Source organism: Balaenoptera musculus, chromosome 9 (assembly GCF_009873245.2).
Source record: "Balaenoptera musculus isolate JJ_BM4_2016_0621 chromosome 9, mBalMus1.pri.v3, whole genome shotgun sequence".
In the NCBI taxonomy this organism is placed as follows: Eukaryota; Metazoa; Chordata; class Mammalia; order Artiodactyla; family Balaenopteridae; genus Balaenoptera; species Balaenoptera musculus.
In genome coordinates, this window is record NC_045793.1 from 36,008,314 (window position 1) to 36,034,304 (window position 25,991).

At 35.7% G+C, this 25,991-nt stretch overlaps 1 protein-coding gene across 1 annotated transcript in view; it reads right to left on the reverse strand.

Moving 5' to 3' along the window:
* Positions 1 to 25,991, reverse strand: part of FOXP2 (forkhead box P2) — a 531,741-nt gene that overhangs the window by 101,305 nt on the left and 404,445 nt on the right. Inside the window, exon 7 of the mRNA XM_036862984.1 lies at positions 13,121 to 13,195. Coding sequence (XP_036718879.1) covers positions 13,121 to 13,195 — 75 coding nt within the window. The remainder of the gene's footprint in view (positions 1 to 13,120; positions 13,196 to 25,991) is intronic.

Consider the following 25,991-nt stretch of genomic DNA (forward strand, 5'->3'; position numbering starts at 1 on the left):
TTCAGAAACTTTTCTTGGTCAGTAAGAAAAAAGACCATTAGATGGCAAATGGAGAGAAAAAAACCCTTGACTATTGCTTACCATTATGTTTTCACTCAACACTGTACTTCCTTCCTGATTCTATGCAGAGATATTTAAATGAAATACTATAAATGACAAAAGAAAAACAAAATTCCACAGAAACAAAAGGAGATTACTCTTTAAAGTACCTACTGTATGCCAGCCCTTCTGCTAGACGGCACGTGTGGACATTTCTCATTGGGTAGCATGGAGAAACGAAATGGTGTTTCCCCCAAAGTCATCACAATCTAGCTAAGAAAAAGGTGGAGCAGCCTTCCATTCCGTACAGATTTTTACGGTAGCAAGATATAACTACCTTATCCAGGAAGTGATGAACTCTATGATCTATTCTACCCCAGGGAGCAGAGAGGAGGGAAAGACTTGAGTGGGCAAAGGTATGGAGGTGGGAAATGCTTGGGTATATTTAGGGCAGAGTGAATATTTTGATTATTTTTGAGAGTCAGTTAAAAATAGGGAATGACAAGACACATGGCAGGAGGGGGGAGATTTTAAAAAACAGCACAGATTCAAGAATGCCAAATAAGTGTTTTACCGTCAAACAGAAGATTTAACAAGAATAGAAGACGTAATGAGAGTAAAGCGTTAGTTCAAGAAAGATAAGGACATGTAAACTAATTGAAGAAATATAGGAAGTTGTCAGAATTGAAAAAAAAAACAATCAAATTTTTGAGAGCACGAGTTGGAACACTGTCTGGTGATTGTCAAATCCTTTCTGTGTTCTTGTTTGAAGGGAGTGGAGCTGGAAATCCCTGGTTTATAGGAGGTGGAGAGAGAAAGCAAAGGCAAGGTGTTCAAGGCAGCTAAGATGACTCAGATATTCAGGTACTCCTCCAATGTGAGGGTGGGGGAAGCTTTCTTTAAATAATGTTTGTAGTGGAGTTATAAAACAAACTAAAAACCACCAGAAAAATGCCACAGGTGGCATGACATGAAGGAGAGATCTTGGAGGCAGACAGACCTGAACTGGGATCTTGGCTTCATCCTTTACTAAAATGTGACTCTAGCCCAGTTATTTTACTTCCCAGTTATGCTCAGCTTCCTCAAGAGAAAGGAATTTTTTTCCCTCAAGAGAAGAAAATAGGCGTAAATAGGTATAATAAAAATTATGGCAAATGGTTTCTATACCTAAAAGAATGGGCTTGTGCCAAAGTGACCACAGTGCTGTTCTGCCTTGTAAAACCGGACATACTCGATACTTTCACCAACACCCCAGTAAAGGGCAAAACAGAAAAACATTTTAATTAAGTTTGGAGAGCAGATTTGTTTTGCAGGGAATTGAGAACTAAAAAAAGGAAAGGGATTCATTTTCAGTAAGAATGATGTAGGAACTCCTCCATCACAAGTCACAGAACTATTTGGAGAGAATATACGTCCAACCGTTTACCACCAATTCCTGAAATCTTACCACTTAAAGTCCACTTTGTAAAGCAGAAGTATTTGCTGTTGTAAATGGGCTTCAAAAGCAAGGTCTCTATTTGTGTCTGTCTTCCTTCCTCCCTCCCTCCCTTCCTTCTTTCCTTTCTTATATTGTTTTCCTCATACTTCAGTTTTGATTTTATGAACAGAAAGAAGGTTTTTTTGGTTTAGGGATATGTTACTGTGTCATATCTTTGTATCCATACTGCATATACTAAATGCAGAATTAAGCAGGGGCATGTATGTCTAAGAGCAATTTCAGTGGTTGGTTTATTGGGTTGCTCTTAAAATTTAAAACTGTCGGTACAGTGAAAAAGAGACTATCATAATATTTCTGCATATATTTCACCCCAGTTACATGTTCTGTTTTCACTAAAATGTTTTTCTAAAAAGTGAAGAGCTATATTTTATTAATTACTAAAAATCAACCAATTACTTAAAAAGTTCAAAATCTTAATGTATCTAAATGTTTCATAAAATAATTAATGTTCTTCAGATTTACATTAATCCACCTTAAATTTCGGAGGGGAAGGAAAGAACACTCACATTATGATTAGGTTATTAGAGTCTCTTATAAGAAAATAGTTGCTAAGTTTTAACTCTAATGAGTAGTTATTCTTTTGGCTAAAAATATCATAAAGTATAACAAATATGGTGAGAGTAAAGCTGTCATAACTAGAAAATTTTAACAACCATGAATACACCCTTCCCTTCTTTCATACAGTTTGTCCGAGAAACAGGAACCCCTGAAAGGTGACGATACAAAGTTCAAACTCAGATGTCAAGACACTAGGGGAGAGAGACAAGATGGTGGTCACAAGCCACAAACAGATTTAATAAATGATATAAAGAGAGGTACTAACCTAGCTATGAGTTTACTCATTTTCAAATTTCTGTCCATTTTAGATGAAAGTGGGTTTCAATTTCCTTTAGAGATGAATTACCTCCACCCATGCCCTTGATGCCAGCACTCTCCCCCAATCATCTTTCAGAGCTTGTTTCCACTCTATTCTTTTCCTTCTTGATGTTTTAATCTTTTCAACTCCACTGCCCCCTCCCCCCACGACCCTTCCTCAATTTTACTCCCGCAAGCCCCCATCCTATCATCTCCCTATTAATCAGTATTTTTCTCAAAGGACTAGTACACTACTTATCTACGTATACTCTTTTAGTTACCACTCAAGTCACTGCCAGGGACTACATTCTTTGAAACTACTCTCACCAAATCTAATAACTTCGTTCATGTCTCACCCCACAGGCTTAAAACCACCCTTCAGTCTGTGATAATGCTTTTTAAAAAATCTCTTCTATTGCTCCTTGACTGATCTTGCGAATTCTCTGTGGTTGTCTTCCTTTTTACAATTTCCTTCAAAACAATGGACTCTAATTTCCTGCATATGGCCTGACTTCTAAAGATGCACCATCTCCAAGTCATAGCTGTCTGCTGAACATGGATATCCTACCAGCAATGCAAATACACCTCCCAAACAACACTTTTATCACCTCTAACTTCCTATTGCCCACCGTCAAACCTGCTATTCTTCCTGTGTTCTAGATATCATCAGATTCCCAATCAAACAAACACAGATACCCAGGCACAAAATTCCAGAGATCTCAATTTTTTATGTTCCTCTAATTGCCAACATACCTTTTAAATCAAAGTGTTGTATTCTCCCTTAAATCTGTCCTCTTATTTCCTTACCCTGTCCTTCCCCTAGTTAAGATGACAACATCTTAATTGAACAACATCCAATTAATTTTTTTGGAAAACATCCTCTCACCTAGACACATAGATTCCACTATTTTTTCTATTCCAATCACTTCTTCCTATTGTTCCCAAGGATATGTTTAAATATGATACTCTTGTTATGTTACATCCACTTTGTTGCTCAAAATCTTACAGAATATATAAGGTTTTTTTTTTTTTTTTTTTAAAAAGCCAATTAAAACTTCAAATTCTGGCTGTGGTCCACATATTTAAAGACTATGCAACAACTTTTCCCCATAATGTTCTCCAATTCCCAAGATACAATACACTATGCCCTAACTTGAAAACCACCTATCCTTTTTTTTTCTTTCTGTTCTATAACTTAGCTTATTCTGTCCTCATCACCTGGAATGCGCTCTACACTTCTAGCATGATGAATTTCTGTTTCTGTTTTTTTTCTCAAAGCTTCACCTCTAATAAACCTCTTCCATCTACTTGTCCTCAATTCCTCAGTACAATGATTAAATCTTTTTTTACAGTTTGCATTGATTTTTCAGTCCTAAATTATGTATTTTCCACCTTCATAGCATACACTTTTCAAATGCAGGTGATCATTATTTTACTGAAAATTTTTGTAGCATGGTGAGTTATACATAGAATGTGCTCAGTGAATATGTGTTGAATGGAACTGAATGTCAGGGGCTGTGTAAGAATAATTCCAAAAGTGTGGAATGGATTAGTATAGACATGCAAGATCAAAAGAGTGATCAAACAATGTGGAGTACATTGGTGAGAGAACATTCCTGTGGGATAGTAATTGAGCTGGACCTTGTATAACCAGTAGAATCTGATAAGCTGATAAGAAAAGAGAGGAAGTTACAGAGTGATAATAACACATGAAAAGGAACAGAAAAAAATGGAATAGTGTATGTTTGGGAACAGGAAGTAGATATATCAGTTAGAACCCAACATTTTTATTTGTGCAATAATAGGGCATAAAGTTGGGAAAGGAAAAGAGCCCAGTGGTGGGGCAACAGAATTGCAAGGCTGAGGTTTGTAAAGTTTTATCCAGCACACACTGGGCAGCCATTAAAAACTGTAAACAAGTTATGAGAAAAGGAAACAGGAGCAATTATTTATCCTATGATGGTAACAATAAAAAAAGGGTTTATGTTCTAATTAACAATGATAGCATTGATCGTTCCAGGCACTTTGTAGGACTTTTCTAGAAGCACAGTTTCTCAATAGACTTCTAATCTCTGTACTCATTTCTATAGCTTTAAGTAGTCAATTTACAAGTGCTATGAATATTTTTACAGGATCAAAGGTGTATGTTAGTCACTTAGCATTTTCATCTGGTCAATTCAAGGATCCATTCTGAACTTTACCTATTTAAATGTTTGATATTTCAATATCAGACTTAAAGTATCAATATTATGTCATCCACTTTACTTTGTATTTTAAAGTCAGGATGACCCACAAATGACTTATGTTCAATTGTTAAGACATAATATTTGTCCGATGGATAGTAAAGAGACAACCTGAAAAGCCAGGGAAACCCTACAGAGCAACTGAACTTGCTTGGATGTGTAGGGAATAAATAAAAGGGGATAAAGGGAAAATGACTCTAAAAGATTAAGACTTTGTAACTATTAAGCTTATGCCTCTAAACATTAGCAGATAAATAGCAATGCCCTGCATAACTTTAAAAAATAAGTCTTTTTTTCTAGCTGAAGTCCTAACAAAAGAATGTAAGCAATAAATCAACAGTCTGGGATTTTGCGATTCACTTTAAAACATTTCTGGGGGAATCACTAAAGATCCTTGAATTTTTCTTTTCTAAAACCTCAACCTATAAATTAGACTATCTCACAGATCTGATTGAGACGTTAAAAGTGTCCTCAATTATTTGTAGTGAGGTGGATGGACTTAGAGTCTGTCATACAGAGTGAAGTCAGAAAGAGAAAAACAAATACCGTATGCTAACACATATATATGGAATCTAAAATTTAAAAAAAAAGGTTCTGAAGAACCTAGGGGCAGGACAGGAATAAAGATGCAGACGTAGAGAATGGACTTGAGGGAACAGGGAGGGGAAGGGTAAGCTGGGACGAAGTGAGAGAGTGGAATGGACATATATACACTACCAAATGTAAAATAGATAGCTAGTGGGAAGCAGCTGCATAGCACAGGGAGATCAGCTTGGTGCTCTGTGTCCACCTAGAGGGATGGGATGGGGAGGGTGGGAGGGAGATGCAAGAGGGAGGAGATATGGGGATATATGTATATGTATAGCTGATTCACTTTGTTATACAGCAGAAACTAACACACCATTGTAAAGCAATTATACTCCAATAAAGATATTTAAAAAAAAAGTGTCCTCAAGTAGTCCGGTAATATGCACGGTAATTTCAAAAGTGATCATCAAACTGATCCGGTTTTTGAAACCTGATTATAGGTAAATGTGATTAGCAACATTTGGAAAAAGGGAGTGGTTTCTTTCTCTAACAGATATATAGAATTAAAATTAAAGTACACAGCTTGCCAAAACTAATATATATGAACCGTGGCTCAAGTCTAAAGAACTATCAGATCATCAAGAGTTCTCCTTGAATTCAATGAATAATGAAGAGATATAAGGAAAGTCACTTGGATTCTTTAGTTTTCTCAACTGTAAAATAAAGGAGTTGAATTAGATGAATCTTAAGGCTCTTTTAAGCTAACATATTCCATCAGTCACTACAGGATGGAAATGCACGTGGATTAGACACCCTCGCCTCCTTATTTTGGCAATGCACTAACAGGGCACAACCCCTCCAATAAAGCAGAATACTACGTAGGTAATATACAGAAAGACAAGGGTAAACATGCAAAAGAAGTATATTTTCCAGACTTAATATGCAAATGAAGTATGTTTTTCACCCTTAATATAAGAGAGTATAAGAGAGATGCAACTTACAGGCAACAATGATTTAGGGAGAAATAAAGATAAAACAACAGTACACGTTATTCATATTGTTTTACTTCTTTTCATTTTATATTGATTACCTATGTATGAAGAAAATATTGCACATATAACATTAAATTTCTAAACCTTTAAGCTTGTTTATCAAATTTTGATATCATTTTTCCAACATTCTTTCTCTCTCTAAAATTACACAACCACATGTGAATTTATGAATTATGTTTAATTTAATGAGAATTTATCTCTGAGATATTTACTTGATGCCTCCTTTTCACTGTAGTATCTCTTAAGAATACTCTTACGTAAGAGTACTTAAGTAATATCTCTTCAGTTCTCTCTCATTCTATGCTGTCTGTTTTAAGCCCCACTAAATATTTTACAACTCAAATCCTAAATTAGAATTAAGATATTATATTGTTATTCTGGAGTGTCACGTTATAACACACTGAATTTGAATGGTAGATTACTTCTACCAATATTCCAAAATATCTCACACTATCTCTCTTAAGAGAGAACAGGAAGAAGGTCTGCTGGAATGGTAATGACGACTTCAGGGAAAAGAGCTTAGGAACATGGCTGCAAGAGCCGGAGCATTTCGTGCTGTTCCTCAATGTTAAATACAACAAAAAAGTTTCATCTTGAAAAGCTTAACTTGATATAAGACTTTATTCTTTATTTTATCAGTAGCATGAATCTACTTGCACCAAATTTATTACCATTCTGATAAGGAATATAATTAATTGGAAATAAGTGCAATTTCATCTAAGATGTATGGTGCATTGTATGATTACAGCATGATCAAATTCTGATAATAGTAAGCTTTCTGAACCCCGCTGGATAAAGATTTAAAGTACAGTGTGCAGTTTCAGGTTTAAGTTTGAATGCCAATGGGAATCATGTACTGTTTAACATGATATCCTATGTATTAAAATATATGAAAAATCTGGTTATTCAGAAATATCTTTAAGTGAATATATTGCTGCATGAATGGTGCCAGTAATAAAAATTTGATTCTATAATTTGTCAATCATGTGCATAACAACTCATTTGCCTAACGAAAATTACAAATGTAAAAAATTTAACTTCAAAAAGAAGAGAAAGAAAAACGAATTGCAGATAGAACTCAATAAAAACACATGGACATTCTTTTACATAATTGATCTTTTAGCTATGTATGTGTATGTATGTTTGTGTATGTGCGTGTACTCATGAGCTGTGAAAATGTATACACTAGGATGACTTGAGTTTTTGTGCCTTTCACTTATTATTATGCTACAGTAAATGATGTAGAAACATACAAGGAACAGAAATACAAATAATAAATACAGAATACACATTTTACCAGTGATGTTTAGAAATATGCAAGAACTATAGAGTGAACTGTTAGAAGTTAATACAGATTATATTTCATATTTGTAGAGACTATCACTAATAGCTCATTACAAATAACTTTAAATGTGAAAGGAAAAATACAGTCTTCAAATGGGCAACATAAATTCACATTATTGCCACATATATATTCTAGTGTGTGTATCAATTTAGTTGATGAAAAATATATTAACAACAACAAAACCAGATAACTAAATAAATAATCCTTTCATCAGCCCCTGATTTCTGTCATACTAATGCTTTGGTGAATCATCAAGGGGAGTAAATTATTCATTATAAATTTCAAAGAGGAGTCCCCATTGAAAAAGCTCTGCTACTGGTCCTTCTTGGAACCAACATCAAGAGAATTCATGGCAGTCTCAAATATTGCAATAAAATAAAAGGTGAGAGGCAATCACTCAGGAGAGGTGTCTAGAATGAACTGAGCTCAGGGAGCTACATCCCAGCTGAGTGAGGTGTGTAAAGATAATTACTAATATCTTGAGTTGTACTAGGAAAGAAAAAGATTAATCAAGGAGTTGCATGCAAATGTCAGTCAAGGCTTAAAAACAGAAACCTTTATTCTACTTGCAACGGAGAATCTGGAAGGTTTTTAATAGTAGCTCTAAATATGGTCACTATATTATAGCGTTATGGCATTAACAGAATCAGCTGTAATATAGGTGTTTGAAATGTTTGATTATCTTAAGGTTTATTTTAAATCAAAGGATCTAGCACAATACCAATCTCATTGTAAGAGTGAATACAAACTACTCAAAATGAACATGATGAATTAAGAAATCTGATTTTTACTGCTTCAACATAAATTTAAAATTTTACTAACACAACTTTGCATTAATAGCAAAGAGTTAAATCTTGCAATATAGGTTTTATATAGAAAGGACTCTCCAAAAATTTTTATCCCAGGTTAATTGTCTCTAGCTTGTTAGTTAAAATGATCAACGCTACTAATAAGTAGTAATTTATCTCTAATTCTTGGTTAATCTCTGCCAATACATTTATAAAAGAGAAGGGAAGAAATAATTGGAGATAATCTGCCACTACCACATGTATTCCCTAATTTCCTATCTTCCCGTGTTCTGGTTGGATACAGACAGTTGAGAGCACAATCATTTTCTTAACATTCTTTAGCCATGATTTTCCTTGACTGCCTGAGGACATCATTTAGCTCTGGTGAGGCAGGGTTCTTTCTCTTTCACTTAGCTTAACAAATCAGAAAACATCTGGATAACTGATTTTTGTGAGGGAAAAAGTCAGTGTTCAACTTAAATTAATGAATATAAAGACTTTCCTCTCAGGAAGGAACATTTCCATCTGTTTTGGTCATGGCATAAGGTGATGCCCAAAGCCCCTTAGTGTTAATACCAAATGCATATTTAAATTTATGTCAAACAGAATTGCCTCTTTGGTCCAAGCAAGAGTATATTGATGATACTACAGATACTGACTCAAACACCTACTGCACACTTCCTATGTGTTAGTCATCATGCTAAGTACTTTTGGGGGTTATCAAATGTAATCCCTGTACCGCCCTATGAGGCAGATACTATTATTGTCCTAATTTTACAGATTGAGAGCATGAGGCTAAAAGAGGTCAAGTAATTTGCCCAATATTCAATCTAGAAAGCTGATTCCAGAGCCCATGGGACAGAGTATTTGGTACTGGGCAGAATTTGTTTAAAGCCTAAAAAGAGAGATGAATTTGAAACAGAAAATAAGAGATTCTTAAAACTGTCACTATCCTCTTTTCCTTTTCTCCTCCAATCCACAATTCCCATCAAAATAAAACATTCAGGAGTCAGTCACAACAGAATCAAGATCTGTAGGGTAAAAGATGACACTGTGGTCAATAGAATTTAATTTGAATGTGATATAAAACTGCTAGACCAAGACCAGCCAAGTCTTTATTTTTAATTTATAGGTCCAACAAATTTTGTTCATCAAGATATGCATTTGACCCAGTGGTAAATGTTTTGAAATTAAGATCCAGAAGACAAAGACTCTGAGCATTCTTGTAATTGCCTTAGCACTTAGAGCTAACAGGCAGAGTCCCATATAAAATAGTGTTCACATAGGTGTAAAAACCTATAGGCAAGACTAAAAATAATATTATCTGCAGGTAGGTGCTAATAAGGCTATTCAGGCAGATGAGGTGTCAACAAGGTCTACTTCTTGAGGAGTGAACTTGGGTTGCTACTGTGTCGCAGGGAAGCCAAAGGTTGTGAAATTTAGGATCTTGACAGAATTAGCCATTTGTAAAGCTGTTTGATATATCAGGGAAAAAAGAAAGGCAACAATTCCATTACTAAAGTTTGAAAGAAAAGTAAAATAAGTGAAGATTTTTCCAGATTGGAGTTAAATATACATCGTTTGAAAAAACTGAGGGTGAAAAGCAAGTATCGGAAAGAAATCTCTTACAATGATGCTCACTTACACTCATCTTCTTGTCTTTTAAAGCCAGAACTTAATGCTTTTTCCTATAAAATTCAAACTTATAATAAGAATATTAAATTGTTACTCTTAGAATATTAAATGTACAACCTCTGGAGCCCAAACATTTCTTTTTAAAAAAAACAGGGAATAGAATTTAAGATTACAATTTTTAGGTAGACATGATGTGAGTACAATTACTACTGCCCAGTACTGCAGTGAATTAGTAGAGGCACAATAAACATAATTAGTGAGTTCATAAAAGTGTCTCTACGGTTCAACAACATGATAATAAGGAGACACAATACTTAGATGATGGCCAACATCTTATGGCTAACTTCCAGACCAAAACACCAGAAAATACTCCTCTGAAATATATTTTCATTGCATCTTTGGTTAGGAACCTGGCACCATAAATACCTGAAAGAGGATGATATGATGGAGAGCTTTTGACATCTGTTTAATCTCAACTATGTAACATTACTATTTCTTTAAGATAATTTGGGCTTTAACCTACATTTGGTGATTGTAAGTGGTTTTCCTCCCCTGAGATTTATAGTACTTTATTTCAGGCTTGTTAATAAACTTATAGGAGAGAGGGGGTAAAATTAATTTAATCTGCCACTTTAGAACACATGCCTGAAAATTTTGTTTTTTTATTTGTGAAGGTTGATCAATCATGGAAGTAATATGTGTGATATTAAGTTAATCCATTGATAGAGCATTATGTACGGTCTCTTAAGAATTTAGAAAACTATTACAGTGGTTCACAGTTTATTATAAATGTGAGATATATAGATTATAAAGGGATGGGGCTGGTTTTAGATACACCTATCTATCCTTTCTATACCTTTGTTCCTTCCATCCCACCAGTAATCTCATGGTGCTCAGACTTAGTCGAGTACCACCCCAGCATACTAGTACTTATAAAATTTAACAAATACTAAGAGAGAGAGCCATGACCATCACATAGAAACTGTCAACTATGAATAACAAATAGTATTTGTTTTAGTTTGCATCTTGGTTTTAAATCACATTATGTAGCCATTTTAGCTTGCAGAAAGTTTAATATAATCAATAAAGGAAATAAGCACCTACTTAGTATTTAACGTTTCCCTTGTGTTGTGAAGTCAAGAACCATCATTTGCAAAGTCACTCAGTGACTAATTTGAAGTATTAAGTTTGGTGCACTGCAGGGATGGAAAACACCTGATCTATGCACTGCCATGCTCTCTCCCCCCACCAACCACAGCAGACCTCACTAATTTATCCTGTTGTTCTTTCTGTCTTGGAGACTAACTGCAGTCTCAGACACATGGCACAACCTCAGACTCCTGTTCAACACTGCATTCAAGGCAGCCATGAACAATGTGGCATACCTCTGGAAAGACCAATACACTGGTGATCACAAACTTGGGCTATAGATTCAGGCTTGCCATTGAGGAACTGCAGGGCACCTGTGAGTTATTCATTTAATTTCTCCATAGTTTGTTTTTACTCTGAAAACATTTCAGTGAAAATATAAAGATCTGTTGCTGTAGATGTATTTATCCATCAGAAGAGAATAATTTTTTAAATGGTAGAAGTAGATTTACATAAAGAACAAACACTATTATTGGTTAAGCCATCTCACTCTTCAGTCTAAAGAAAACAATTTTTCCACTGAAATTATTTTAGGAAAAAGTGTTACCAATTAAGAATACTGCCTGTTCCATTTTTAATGCACTATTTTTTTAAGTATAATTTTGAATGAATCTTCTTTACTAAGTTAAAATATAGTTATTTTTGAAGTGTAACTTAAATTTATTTTCTTCAAAACATAGAGAAAACCTAGAAATTAAGATTATTTTAGTATTTCACATAAATTTACATAATTTCAGCAAAACTTAACACTACTTTTTAATTTTTGCTATTTTTTCAAATGTTATTATTGTAAAGAAAGCTTAGGAGGACAAACACTTTAGAATTAAAATGAATGAAATCCCAAACTAGGTAATTTCAGATCATTATGAAACCTAATTTCATGTGCAAAATTTATTACCAATCTCCTGCATTCACTACTTCCATAAAATAGTACATGTTACTGCTGTAACATTTCCATTTCCATTTTTGTTTTGCATCTAACATTTAAAAATGTTAAAGTTTATATATTTTCCACAAAGAAGAGCATTCCATGTTAATTTGACACTATTTTTATTGAGAAAAATCTTTCTTTTTTTCAACTAAGGTATGAAATTATATATTTCTTCTTCATTCAGGAAGACACTGATTATTTGTCTATGAGTCTTAATTATGTTGTGTTCTACCAATCATAAATTAGGAAATATGTATATGGTAGTAAAAAAAATAAGTTTTGGGTGAGTCAATTTAGGAATATTCTAGACCATGGAAACTAAAAAAGTACATCAATTCTTAAGGAAACAGCAAAAATTCTATATATGAAAATATACGACTTACATATTTAGAGATTCCTTAGGAATACAGGTAGTATCCATGGTAAATAGAAACATGAAGTTGCTCTATTTAAAAATTCTTGAACGGCCACTTCAGGATTGCTATTCATTTCCAAGGCTAACCAGTATGTGAACTGGGTCATGGAAGCAATTTTCATTGGATATTATAGTCTAAAGAGACAAATTACACTCTAGTGACAGAATATGCAAAAAGAGGCCTTGGTATATTTATATGGTAACTTGCAGAACATGGAACAGCAACTTTTCCCTAAAATATGTATTGTATCTATCCATAGTCTCAATGCACTTATTTTATGCATATCAATACCATCTCATCAAATTCTTCCTAAATCTGTTCAAGGAAAGTGTAGTGGTTCAAGAAAAGTACAGAGGTGAAAAAGCCATATGCTCTCATATATATAAGGTAAACTTTAATGCCATCAACTCACAGAAACTGTGAACTGTATGCGTATCTGATGAAACATAATTGAAGTGAGAATATAAGAAGTAACAGAAAACAAACTAATTACACCTGTGCCTTAACATTAGTCATCTCTTGATCATCTGCATCAATGGAAGGCAGTGGCTGATAGAAAATCACAGACCATCTCTTCAGCAGGGTTGGGTCTATGGCCTTGTGCATAGTAGCTGAATTACTAATTGCCCAGTGTAACTTACTGCAAATGTGTTGTGAGGATGCCCATCACCAGAAGAGTGGCCACAGACACATAATTTTGTTTCTGGAAGCAATTCCTAGATTAAACAAAGAGAATCAGGAGTTGGCTTTTTTTTTTTTTTTCCAATCTTAAGGTTTACGCTAATAATGTACATTATCATTTAAGAAACTATTATTTGGATTATTATCTTGGTAGGTTGACCTAGGCAAGACTACTCTACCTTTGTCTCACAGCTAATAATAGTATTAAATATAAATTTAAAAAACAGGAATAATTTGGCAGATGTTAATTTGAACATTTGAACATACGAAATAACCACTAGCCAAAAATTATCGATCATCTACCAGGATATTGACTTAGGAGCCTCACTTCCCACTTCTAAGCTAAAATTATGGCCGATGTTTATTAATAAATATTCCTATAGCTTTAAATGGTACTGTGATTTTAGAGTATGGGATGCTATTTGTCCTTAAAACTTTATCTCTTTTTGAAAAAGCTAACTGTTGACTTGTAGTCAATTATAACCAATACGAATGAACATAAATCCTGTCTTGTCATGACATGTGAGAACAATCACAAGAATCCCTTTAAATAAACTGCCTTGGCTCTGCATTACTATAACACAAATATTGCCATTAAATACATATTTAAGACTATGGAGCTAAACTCAGTAATCTCTGTTAAAACCTGTTGAATTGTGTCCTTTGTATTGAAAATTACTCTGTACACTCAGATGAATAGTTTGCATTTTTATCTGTAAAAGCAAAGTGATTATTTATTGATAAATGACATGGAATGTCATTTTTTACCTAAGTAGCATTAGACATTTCAAAAGATTTTGTCTGAAGGGCAAAAGGATTACACTGCATTTGAGTAGACCATGTGCCAACACATCCTTAGACTTCATGTATGATATGAAAGGATGATCCCCATTCATAAGATACACAAGGGAAATTATATCAGAAAACAAGAAAAGCAAGGAGGGATGTGGTAGGGGTGTCAGGGAGTATTTGTAGTGGTTTGATGCATGTAAATATTACATCTTATAAATAATTCTTTTCAAATACATCTCTGAAGTTCAGGGGATCTGTTTGAGAAACGGATTGTACATGCTTTACATCACTATATGCCATTTTCTTCAAGATAAGAGCAACATTAATTTAAACAGAAAAAAAAAAATGGCTTCCAAACTACTCTTTCCCTTCAATTTCCTATGAAGAAGTATGTTACCTGAGGCTGGCAGATGAGGATGAAGAAAAAACGTTCAAGTTATATTTTACTGTCAGAATCCAACAAACACTTTTTCATCTAAATTATTTTTGTCAACAGCCTTGTAGTACCCTTGCTAACCTTATTTGGCACCAGTGCATAATTAGATACACAGGGGTGTGACTCCAATTGAAGGTGTTGGCATTGAAGCACTCTGTGAAAATATTAACTATGAGGTTAACTCCAGTTTTCTCTTCTTTAATTAAATGCACATGGTACTAATGAGGTAACCTACTGTTCCTTGATAGCACTAATTAGCTAAGAGGAGAGTACACTCTCACACTGCAATTTAAACCTAAAAATAAGGTTGAAATATGCTAATTGCAGGCAATTTAAAACAGTACAAGTTGAAGAACTAGTCATAATAAGAGAAACTGACTGCTTTACAGCTAGGCAGCTGTAACTTTGGTTAAAATCAAAACAAGCCACACGATTTTTGGACTGCTATTTAAGGAGGTCGTAAGCATCCTAAAAAAAAAAAAGAAATGAAATGCTACTCCGTACTGCAGCAATGAACCAGACTAACAAAAAATCCTCAGATCAACACTCATCTACCTAAAACCAAAAATCAGTGAGCATCGTGACAACCCCAAAGGTGCCACGACACTGTATTTAGTACTGAAAATGAAACTTCATAAATAAGCAACATCATCTTAAGCTCTTTCAAGAGCACCCAAGTTAAATATTGTACTTTGTGTCTAACATAGACAAAACACGTCAGGTGCTGAAGATCTGCCATCGCAATCACAGAGTCTGAAGGGAGGATACAGAGACGATTAAGAAACAGGACATTTCCAGACCAGGTACAAGTACACTGATAAAAATACACAAAAGATGCTATGAAATAAAATGCTGTAGGCATCATTTAAAGGATACAGGTACCAAAATTATCGGAAGGATTTCATTATAAGAAGGAGATTTTTGCTACGTTTCTTCTACAGATTAGAGCTCTGTGATGGGAGTAGCCTGAAGCCTCACTGTGAGAGAGAATGTTCTCCATTCTCAGCTCAAATGACTCAGAAACATAATTTCAGTAATTCTAAGTATAATCCAAACATATCTTCTTTAATTGTGTCTCAAACATTTCCCCAATATGATTTTAACTGATAACCATTGAGATAACTTTGACATAAAACAAGATTCTGAAGGACCTTCTGATGCCATGACATATTTTTGTTCATCAGAAACTTTGTTTAACCAAAGCAATCATTGCCTGACAATGCCAAATCATTCCTGTTACCATAGATAAAAATACAGCACATTAAAATGATACTGTCATTGTCATTAATCTATCCTTAGAGACAAAAGAGATAGGACTGTCCCACACTAAGGACTCACAGTGACATTTCTGCCCTGTCATTCTGCATGCAAAATTATAAGATACATACAGTTTAAATAATCAAAAGAGTTGAGCAAGGAATAAAAATAGAGTTAAAAAGCAAAATTTATGAAAAGAGAAAGTCAACTTAATCTTATGTTTACTGAAGAACAATACCCTGGAAAAAAGCAAACCATTTGAAAGGCACAGGCTTTTAAGTAACTCCCAACTAATAACTCCAGGAGTTTAAAGTATGTGAGAATAAACTTTGCACTGCCATTAGCCCGTCATCGTGTCTTGCCAAAAAGCTTGGTTGAAGAAACTGCTTTGAAAAACCTACCCAGCTTCTTCTCCTGGCTGTCCTAGAGCTTTCTACAACAGATGGAGACAGAATGTTGGCAAGAGACGCGCTAATCAACCTCCGACCAACCATGCTTGAACAGATCCATGAAGCTGCAGGTCTGTGAAGGAGTAGCAAGGCGAATGAAATCAGACAGTCATTTAGAAATGGGTCTCCTGGAGGAAACCTGACATAATCCAGCAAATCACAGGGAAACACAATGTGAATGGATGTTTTAAGTGTTTGCATCTGTTTCAAATAAGCACCAAAGAACCTTTTAACAGTGAAAAGGCCAGGACAGTGTACTGGAAGGGGCTTTCAACATTAACTTCAGAGGGAAACTATTCTTCCGTTAAATATGGATCATTGCAATTTTCTGTTAAAACAATAAAGACTTTAGTGTTCAGTGCTGGAAATAAGAATACTAGCTCTGGAGACAGTCTGCCGGGGTTCAGATCCTGACTCAGCACTTACTAGTAGTGTGACCTTGAGCAAGTTACTTTGCTCTTCTGGCCTCTCTCTCTAGAAAGGGGGTAGTAAGTAACAACGTCCTAGGGTTGTTAAATACATTGATTTATAAAGTACTTAGAATCGCGCTGGTACCCATATACTTAATGTTTCTTAGCTATGTAGTTAATATTTATTAGCTATCATTATTGCTTCAGAACATTCAATTTCTTTCAAATAAAAAATTTTTAAAGTTCTACTGTGTATAAAACACACTGTAAAGGATGCAAAAATTCCCAAGACATTCTATCTGCGTTCAAATAGCTTTCCATCACTATTGGACTTCATGATACAAATCAAAGCCTCTTCCATATGAATAAAAAATATTTTTTCTCCTTAGAAACCTGGTGTGGCAAAGCAAAAAGTTAACATGAGGGTGTCTGCATTCAGTGACAAGGTGAAGTGACTTCTAAGAAATAATATAATTTTTGCAAAGCTGATGAAGGTATATTTTCATAGAAAAATAGGAAAGTATTATAAATTGATCTTTCCTAACAAATGAAAATATTTTTAAATTATAATTTTTCTTGAAGCTGGCTGAAAATGGGATCAAATTTTTCTTTAACATGTTTAAAACTTTAGTGTCTTATAAAATTTGGGGTAAAATGATATCTGAATGGAATAGTGATCTACATTTTAAAGGTGCAAAAATTTTAAAATAGTGTTCAGCCAGCCAAGAAATGTGGATACTCTTGACCTAGTATGAAACAGGAATAAAATTAAATGGTTAATTGGCCTTTCCTCCACTCTATCTGTTCTGTTTGTCGGCTTGGTTGGCTATCTTTAGGCCGTTCATCACATCTGATGGAAACTGTCCCAGGGACAGTGTGGCCAGAGTTGTGCCAGGATAATATGTGTTGGCTTTGCAAATTCAAATTACTTCGTCTATCCCCAGCCCACCTCCGAAAAACAGACTAAAAGCTGCCTAGACCTGACAGAGGAGGTGAAGAAAAGAGAACTGCTGTCTGGCAAACATTATTTCATAAGACCAGTGGATCTGAGTAGGTGGTATATTGTTTGGAGTCAGTCAACGAGGTGCAGGGACCATGGACCCCACAGGACCAAACCAATAGGAGCACATGCCCGAAGACTCTTCATTCTTCATTCTGAGCAAGGAGTAAGTCCTGCCTTACTTCCTTCTGTGGCACTGACTACAAAACCCATATGATATTGAGGAGAATAGGGTGCAGCCATTAAAGAACCACTTCGCAGAGAAAGAAAATAGAGCCCAGGGAGCTGAAATTATTTACAAAAGCTCATGCTTTTATTTTTTAAGGCTGCTGTGCATCACAATAGCCTACTGGAACAGGTTCTCAAATGTTAGCATGTAAAGGAATGTCTGGATAAACTGTTATAATTGAAAATTCTTCACTTCTAGGGACTCAGATTCAAAAGATCTGAGATAGGGCCCATGAATATGCATTTTCACAAGCATCTTGGTGATTATGATTTAGAGCTTCCATGATTACACTTTGAGAAATATTGTCTTCTGTATTCAGGATATTTGTGGGACAGGTAATTTCTCATTCTTTTATTCCATTATTCAGTCAGTGAACATTTTTCAGTACCTACTGTGTGCTATAAATTATGTTAGCCATGTGGATATAAAAATGAATGAAAATTGTCCCTGGTTTCAGAGGAGAGTGGGAGGAAAAGCCTTGTAAACTAGGATACAACTAAGTGTGTGCCATTTGCATCTTGAACCCTTTGACACTCCATTAAAGTCAAGAATGGCCTCCTCAGAAAAAAATTTAACTGCATAAAATAAAATATAAGAAGTTAAAAAGGAAATCAGTTATGTTGAAATTCAGTTTTCAAAATATTTAAAAAGCCACATTTGTGAAATATTAATAAATGTGCTTCTTTGTAAATACATTAAATAAGAATATACAATGTCAGGTTTAATAACCACTATAATTTTTAAGTAGTAATAAGCATAACTAATATTTCTAGATATTTTTGCCAACAGATGAAAACATCTGTAATTTTTTTTGAGGACAATGCCACAGATACTGCCAATACTATTGTGGTTTGTTACCTACATTCATAATAGAAGAAAATATTAAGTTTTAATTAGAAGTGAAAGTGAGAATACTCTTTTTCTTCCATTCGTATTCATAGACCTCCTGAATTCTACCCATGGATCCTAGGTTGAGACTTAACATTAGAGAGAAATGTATTGTTGAAGAGGTAAAAATTACAGTTCCATTGCATTGGAAGAATGTATTAAGAATGAGGAATTTATTACCCGAAAAAGAAAGACGTGGAAAGGAAGAAAGGGAGAATCCAAAAGATTTAGAATTGTACTTGAGAAATGTGATCATGTGGGTACGGCTGGAGTGTGGTGTGGATGAGGACGGGGGTGAGAGAGAAGACTGGGAAGCTCGGACTATGAAAAGTCCTGCCCATCAGACAAAGGGAATTTCTGTCACGTCCTGAGGTAAAGGGGAGGAGCAAATTTTCTTTTAAGGAGACAAGAGAAAAGCATGAGGGTGTGGGCTTAGACTGGAATTGGGAAAAACTGGTAGCTGGTAGCCTAAGTTGCCCGAAGGTTCACTGGAGAGTAATTTATGGTCTGGGCTGAATGAGGAGCAGTGAAAGTAAGAACAGGATATACTCAATCTGAGGAGAGGCTAACTTCCGAGGACTGGAAGACTACCTGAGTGATTGAGAAAGTGAAGGATAAAGGACACTGGGAGTAGGCTGTGATGTCACCAGCAAGATAAGAGGCTGCAAGAGAAAATGGTTTTTAAGGAATAGAGGAGAATGTGCTTTAACTGAAAATACTAGAAATACTACACTAGAGCTTACTGCAGGACATCCAGGTAGTTATTTCTAGTGAACATTTGAGTAGAGCATAAGCCTTAAGTTCAGGAGACAAGGCAAGATATATAGAGATCTGAGACCTTATGTGGTGGTGACCCCACAGGAAGTGGATAAGTTCTGTCACGGAGATCATCTAAAGGAATGGTTCTCAACCTGTGCCATGTGCTAGCATCACCTGGGGAGCTTTGAGTCAATACTGATGCTGGGCTCCACCGCCTTCAGCTTCTGATTTTATTAGGCTAGGATGGCGCTCAGGCACCTCAGGTAATGATAATGTGCAGCCAGAGTTTAGCACCACTGATATAACAATTGAACATAAAAAGTTATGGACAGAGATGAGGAAAGCCACCAAATTCAGAGGACTGGTGTCAAATGTCTCAAGTGTTCTGACAGGGTCTAGTAGGATGGGACTTTGACTTGCATACAACTCTCAGAGGTTGTCAGTGATACTCAAAAGAATAATTTCAGAATGGGAATGGTGATAGAGACATAATATAATAAGTTAAAAAAGGAATAGAGATTGAAGGGTAACCAATTCTTTCCAAAAGTTTAATGATGAAGGAAAGGAGTGGGTTAGGAAGATTGCCTGATATAAAACAAGGGTTCAAATAAGATTTTGTTTTGTGGGTGTCTGGTTTTTAAAGACAGGAAGATTCACAGAAAATGGGAGACTGAAGATACAGGAAAGCAGTTGTGAGGCTGACACGACAAGGTCGTAGGAAAGGCTGGGAAGGGCAGGTATCAAGTTGGCCTTGGAGAAAAGATCTCACTGTGATACAAAAGGGCATAAAGAGAGGTGCCAATATGAGTTTGTTTTAGGAGTGGAGATGAGAGAGGCAGAGGGAGATCTTAGTTGGTGGCCTCTAAATTTTATCTCTGAAGTAGGAGACGAAGTCACTGGGAATAGGGGCTCGGTGTGAGATGTAGGAGCTTAAAGCGGACAGTTAAGGCAGGAAGCTGGTGTAGGGAGGGGGGAGTGAGGAGTTTAGAAACAATTGCTAAACAGGGATGAAGGCTAAGCTGAAGTTGTGGACTCAATACTGCCTGATACTGTGATTTTCTGTAGGAATATTCAGTAGCTTGCTTGGGAGTAGGAGTAAGGAAAGCCACAGTTTGGAGAATGGAGAGCAAGGTCAGTGTGAACAATACAAAATAGCGAGAGTTTCTTTAATGTCATCATTAATCATGGGATACAGTTGGATCAGGAAGCCATGTAGGTGGGCGGCGGGGGTGGTGATGTGGAGAGAATGACAAGGAAGAGCAGTGTTTATGATCAGAATGGGGATTTCTTAGGTCTACTAACTCAGATGATTTTAAAAAATTGGTCCAAGGACATACAGAATATTGTTGAAGGTACCGATTATTAAAAGTTTATAATTTTCTGCCTGTTCATGGATCAGTGTAAATTTTTAAAAATAGTATACTTTCTTTTCCTTGCTAAACATGCCAAATTATACCATTCACTGGTAACAAACTCAACATGAACATCCAAATTTATCAAATTAAATTAGGGATTCCTATTTCCTTAGTTATTCAAAATAAAAATGTAGTTAAGGTTGTATTTATTTAAACAGAAAGAGAACTCGTCTAAAATAAATTTGATTTCTATATAATCCTTAGGAACATATGTATTAGTGAATCTTCATGTACAAATGTGTTACTAGGTGCTATTTCCCTACAGTTCCCTATTGCCTTGTGTTTCCTTACTGTTGAAAGAGTAGGGTTCTTTGAGAAAAAAACTATTGTCGAGACCATGCTACAATCTTGTAGCAAACCAGCTCAGTGACTACAGAGGAAATCTGTTGATCTTCCCTACCTGGAATCTATTCCTCTTTCTGCTAACAACACCAAAGTTTTTCTTGGGGGACCATGCCCATTCTGCACCCCAGCTCCCAACATCATATGCAAATTGGTAGGACTGGCTCAAGGGTAGGTGGCTGCTACAAACAGGCCAATCAGATTCCCTCTCTCAATAACTGATTCTTGAGAATAATAAACAGGAATTCATCCAACCTAATGCTGGGACCCCACAGAGCCTGTCCAACGATCTTGCTTTTGCTTCTTATCTTTCTGTGACCAGATTTTTGTTTCATTTTTCCTTGTATTTTGTGACCAATTCTGTATCTTTGAATAGATCCCACTTTTTGGTTTAAGTTTTATGTGTATTTCTGTGACTTGAAGCCGGAGAAATAAACTAACAAGAATACTTCAAAATGTTTCAATCAATGATCTCACTGCCAAAATTAGGATTAAACTTTGATAGCCTTTAAATTAAGTTTTGGAGCAAATTTTAGGTTATAATTCAAAGACAAAAGAGACAAAAGATAAGGCTGGAAGTCATGATCTTGGCCACCTCATGTTTTACTAGTTGCAAAATTAAGTGAAGTAATCACAAATTGCTGTCATAATGTCAGCTTTATAAATCTTTTCCTCTCCTAAAATGTCAGCTTGTATAATCAGACTTTCTATTCTGCAAAACACAGTTTAATATATAAAAATGGCAAAATAAAATATTAGGTTAAATTTTTAAAATATCTGCACAGGTACATTTATTAATGTATTGATTCTTGATGGGCATTAGGATTTTTATTTTTATCATAATTTAAGATTACATACTCATTTGTTTTTCCTTGTTCAACAGATTCTAAATTATTTCTTTTCTTTTCTTTAAAAAAGAAAGGGTAGGTAAACACTAGCAAAGAAAGTTTAGTGATGGCTATTGTCTCAATCCACATACCACATATTTGGAGGATTTGAGATTTTAAAGTACTAAACATTAATCAATTAAATCCACTGACATTTCTAAAATAAATTCGATCCCCATTTCACAGCTTAAAAGAACTGAAGAATTAACAAAGATTACACAATATAACAGTGTCGAACTCAGATTTTTCACCCTGGTTTTCGTCAATCCCCTTCTTATTCACCTCAGAAAGCCGCCATCATAACTGGCACTAATTGACACCCTTGTGAGAAACCTCAGCAGAGGAGCCAGGAATAGAAAAGATACGGACACCTCTCATCCACAGAGCCCAGATGTCTGCAGATGTCTGCAGAGGTGAGGCTGAGCTCAAGGACGGGGCAGATGACCCGGCGCTGCCTGTGAGAAGAATAAGACCTACACCTGTCCACTGACTACTTAGACAACTTGCATCTCCAGGGACGTTAATCAAGTATCTTTCATGAGCCTAAAGTCACTGGAAAACAAAAGATGCCTGTAGTGCTCCTACAAGTGATGTACTTATTACATTTTAAGAGGAGATGAAGACAGCAGTCAACAGACACTTCTGGCATGAGATACTCATGCAGAGTACTGGTAGAATATTCTATTTTTGTTCTATGCTTGTTTGCTTTGTTCAAGAGAATATGTTAAGCTCTTCTTAAAAAAAAAAAACAGGGAGCTGGATTTCTCATGATCATCTGGAGAATGGAAGACAGCATTTTAAGTTATACAGTAATTACTTAATAGATAAAGAAGATGGATTCTATGCGTAGGATTTCCCCCCTGGGTATATTGGGGCTAGGCAGAAATAGCTTATGCTCACATAAGAGTAATAGTTCTTAGGTTTCTGCTCTTTTTTTGCTGTAGTCAAAAGAAAATACAGATGTCTCTTGTTGCCTTAAGGAGGTTAGGTGAGGTAGTAGAAAGTAAGAAACAGGCCCGGGTAAAACAACTTTCCTTATTGAATGAGAAAGCATTAAGAAGTGGATGGTGTACAGGACATGTAGGTGCTTGAAGCTACCTGTTGATGATGGGGGGCTACTGACTGACTGTAGTTTGTTCAGTATTTTATTCACCAAAGATTTAATGACCATCTAGTTGTCACTTACAGTAAAGGGTCTGACTCCATTTCTTATTTGACTGTTGACTTTTTAGGCTTCAACCTCCCTTTCCCCTATGGCTCCACATCTGGACAGAAAACTTGTGCATGCACCTCCACCTTTGCCACCGGAGGGAAATTTAAAACACTTGTTCAAGGGATCTTTTCCCCAGCTCGCCCCATAGCCATTATACAGCCCCAGCCTACACCCTCTACTATCCCAAGCCAGCCTGGACCTGCTTGTGTCCCATTGGTTCTCCCCGGGCATCTCCCATGTGAGTAATCAAATTTCTCTCAAATTCTCTTGGTGTGCTGAGTGTCATCAGCTACGACATCTAAACTAAATTTTGGATGGGGTTCTCTCTCACTTCTGCAGGATACTATGGAAAACTACTTACTAGATTAAGAATGGGGATGCAGGGTTAAGTAGGAGTCCCTAACCCAAAGAAGTTAGAGACAAGTTGGGAAGACAAACTACTAGTGAAGGGTATCATAATAAGTGCTATGACAGATAGATGCACAGGTTTCTATGGGAGTATAGAGGAAGGGTACTTGGTACTTACATGGCAGACAGTGGATAGCAAAGTGTTTTAGATTAGGTGATAATAAATGGACATTAGTATACAAATAGGTGTGAGGTGAGTGTAGGTGGAAAGCATTCAAGACCAAAGAAGCAGGCTTTAAGAAGGCTTGAAGGTATAGGGGCCCCTGCATCATTCAGAGAAACACTGATAGTCCAGCAAGGTCAGAGAAAAGAGTGCTAGGCAAGAGAGGGTGGCAGGGATGGAGACAGAGAGTCAGAAGCCAGATCTTCAAGTGCATCATGGAAAGCAAAGTGGCCTTTAGGTGCTTCAAATTTCTCATAATTACATGTGTACACCACCTGACTTTCTCTTGAAGGATTAAATGAAGGGTCAAATACATGAACACATTTCTTAGGTATTTAGAGTCATATTACTACAATCTTGAAGTAGTAACTGTGACCAATGCAGAAGAGCACAAGATACTCTTTTAAATCTCAATGATGGCAAGAAATAACTTTTTTTCCAGGAACTCCCCTTCCTCTTCTTTCCAGTCAGTTGCTTTCCTAGGACTTTGCATATGTTTTATTCCTTAATATTCTTCCCCTAATTTTTTAAGTACACTAGTAAATTATAGTATATTTAAAGTCAGTTCAGTAACAAAATTCCACTTGGAAAATTCTGCTTGCAAGAATACAATGTACTAAAATGTAACTTATCTGAATTGTATTCCCATAAAGGTACCAACATAAACTAACTTACATTTTGTATTACCAAGCAAAAATTAAGAAAATTTTACATAGCAGGATAGTTTCATCTTCAAGAAAGTTTTGTGGTAAGCTAAATGGAAAAATTTGGAAAACAGAAAATCTCATTTCAATTTTATAGTGCAGCACTAAGAGAAATGAAATAAACATTTTAAAATTTGGGATTCAGGAGAAAAAAGGAATGCTTCACATTAGATTTAACTGGATACTGCCCCTTTCTTTGCTATTTGGGGCATTCAGAATACAATTTCACAGATGATATATTTTTCTTAATGTGATTTTCAGAGTACATCTAATGGAAAATGCCTGGTTAGGATTAAGAGACATAGTACAGATGTTAAACTACATTTGCATGCAATTATTTCTAAAACAAATGCCAGGGTACAGAGCCTACTGAAATGCCTTTCAGGATGGCTGGCACATGTATTAAACCAGCTTCCAATCTCTGAGTAAGTCTATATTCTGAATATTTCAAATCAGACACTGAGCACAGAATAAATCTTTGTTTTTTACCTTGAGGCATTGTCCAGGAACGTATGGACATAGGGTTAGAGCCCAAGGATTCAGGGTAGGGACTTGGCATTTCTTAAAGCAAAAGCTTTTCTTGCTCAATGTAAAAACTGCATTTCACGTATTAATTTCAATTGCTGAAAAAGTAAAATGACTACAAAACAACTTAAAATAATAATATGGGGAATAAAACAGAAAGTAATAGATTAGATATACTGTATAGCTTTCAACTTGCTTTGGGTTTTTCTTCAAAAGGCAATACAAAATATCTATAAAGTTATTAATTTTTTTTGTTAGTAGAAATCTCACTTTAGCTGATGGTCTTGCAGCAATATACTTTTAAGCATCAAAGTAGAAGTAAGAAACTCCTGTTCAAAGTACTTCTGAAATGCCTCTGCCACCAACTTTATCAGAAATATCAAAAGCAGTGAGGGTACAACAAGGAAGCATTCACTGCTTTGCTTATGTAGGGCACTGTACCTTCACAGAGGCACTAACCCTAGATGTCCTTGGAGTTTGTGGATTGGGCAAGATCTATAACTACCTTTTGGTGATCCTTCCCATGAGAATGCATTTTTGGACTAGGACTTGAATCAATGAATGAAGCATGAGGAGCCATTGCTATATCTGTTATGTATCAAAACAAAACACTGTATCATACTTTCATTTGTTCAAATTCAGAAAGTACCAGCATCTCTTTTACTGTATGCTTTACTCCTTAGGGGGGAACAATTCAGATCATGGTCACCCCTAGGAATTTATGAGGGGCCTGAAGGATGTGGCAGTTCCTTTTCTGATCCCTGCAGGGGAAGCAGCAGCAGCCCTTGGGTCAGCTACTTTTTATCCACTGTTGGTCTCAGTGGCAGCTCCTTTTCTTGCCAATAATGATAAATGATAGACTCTTTAATGAGGAATAGAGACTGCAAGCTGCACTTACAGAAGCTCATCTTGTTGGCATCTCTGATTATCATTCTCTCCCCATCAACCCTTTCC